Source organism: Sinocyclocheilus anshuiensis, unplaced genomic scaffold, assembly GCF_001515605.1.
Source record: "Sinocyclocheilus anshuiensis isolate Anshui unplaced genomic scaffold, SAMN03320099.WGS_v1.1 scaffold67, whole genome shotgun sequence".
NCBI lineage: Eukaryota > Metazoa > Chordata > Actinopteri > Cypriniformes > Cyprinidae > Sinocyclocheilus > Sinocyclocheilus anshuiensis.
Genome location: NW_015552546.1, coordinates 1,933,226 through 1,934,998, shown reverse-complemented (window position 1 = coordinate 1,934,998; position 1,773 = coordinate 1,933,226). Strand labels below are relative to the sequence as shown.

The 1,773-nt window shown below is 34.5% G+C and overlaps 1 protein-coding gene across 1 annotated transcript in view; it reads right to left on the bottom strand.

The window, feature by feature from the left end:
- Nucleotides 1–226: 226 nt before the first annotated feature.
- Nucleotides 227–1,773, bottom strand: part of LOC107664145 (magnesium-dependent phosphatase 1) — a 3,033-nt gene continuing 1,486 nt past the window's right edge. The window contains exons 4-6 of the mRNA XM_016454604.1: nt 1,592–1,699; nt 648–733; nt 227–531 (exon numbers count right to left, since the gene is read on the bottom strand). Coding sequence (XP_016310090.1) covers nt 449–531; nt 648–733; nt 1,592–1,699 — 277 coding nt within the window. The 3' untranslated portion in view covers nt 227–448. The remainder of the gene's footprint in view (nt 532–647; nt 734–1,591; nt 1,700–1,773) is intronic.

The following is a 1,773-nucleotide window of genomic DNA, read 5'->3' as shown; positions in this document are numbered from 1 at the left end:
GTCACATACAGTAACAATAAAAACACTGGCCTTTTTGTTTTACAGTTTGCTGTGTTTAGTTCCATTTAACATAAAAGTCTTTATTAGATAAAAACAAGCAAAGGTGTATTTCTTTGGAAGGCTAGGTGGGTCACTTAAATAAAGGAACGAATTATTAATGTATACACTGACAAATAAAATATAAATAAATTGCATCTCAAATTACCAAAAAAAAAAAAAACTTCATTTAATGTTTTAAAATGGAGCTAAATAATAAACAATTTAAACATTAAAACAGAATTATAAGTATACGCCAATTGCTTTTGTCAGTCAAGTTAAAAACGGTTGATCGCACAGAAATAACCACTAAACATGACCCTCCCTGTCCTCTATGCATGTCAGTTTTTCTGCACAGCAAATGGGTTCTTCTTCATTTGCAGCAGCTGCATCTCCACAGGACCAGACGCCTTCACTGCTTCTTGCTGAACTGCTCAAGCGCTTTCTTGACTAGATCCCAGGTGATGGCATTATGAACCATCACACAGTGAACACCTAAAAGAGCGGGAAACAGCAGCTGATTCAACCGGATGTCTCCAACTTTCACCGTACAGTTCCAGATCTCTGAAGCAGCTCTAAAGGTTTGCGGAGGAGAGTAAGCAGAGACTTACCCAGCCTGCCAACCTCCAAGATGTTCCTATCCTCATCATCAAAGAACATCATGTCAGAATACTGGACGCCACTGTCAGCTTTCAGCCTGGAGACAGAACAACAGTCAGACGGTCTGAGGTACTGTAGACACGCACACTTGTGAGCGAGACGCCGCATGCAAAGACAGACGCACGCACTATTATGCCACTTTGATTTAGAATAGAACTGTGAAATTAACACACTCAATTGTGTTTTTGAAAGGTTTTTATACTCTCCACGGCTACATTTATTCGATTAAAAATACAGTAATATTGTGAAATATTATTACAATTTAAAATAACTGTTTTCTATTTGAATATTTGTTAAACTATAATTCATTCCCGTGATGTGAAGCTGAATTTTCAGCATCATTACTCCAGGCTTCAGTGTCACATGATCCCTCTATCATTCTAATAATTCTAACATGCTGATTTTCTGCTCAAGAAACATTTATTATTATTATCAACAGTTTAGCTGCTTAATATTTTTATGGAAACTGTGCTAATTGTTTTTTCAGGATTTATTGAAGAATAGAAAGTTCTATTACATGTTTGAAACAAATTTTCTGTAACATTATTAATGTCTTTACTGTCACTTTTGATCAATTAAAGTGTCCTTGTAGAATAAACATATTGATTTCTTTTGTTTTAAGTCTTGTGCAAAAACTGTTTTCAAAATGGACAATAATAAAAAATGTTTTAATAAAAAAAAAAAAACATAATCCAAATTTTGACCGGTAATGTATATATTCTAATTAGTTTTACATATTCTAAAGAAACTGGGAATGTTTCTTGAATGTTATGTTGGTTGCACTATAGAGTTACAATGTTATGTTGTTCACATTGTTTTGTAGTATTGCTTTGTGGTTGCTAGAGTGTTTTGGGTGGCTACTAGGGGTTTACTGATTACCAGCCAAAGTCTGTACCTTTTAAAATGAGTGACCTTTGAACCGGGATAGATCTCCTTGAAGGAAATGTATTGGTCAAGTTTATAGAGTGACAGCAGCTGATTGGCTCCTTCAGTCTCACCGGTTCTTTGAGAAACAGAAAAAGAACACATCTTTGAGATATATATATATATATATATATATATATATACAGGTGCATC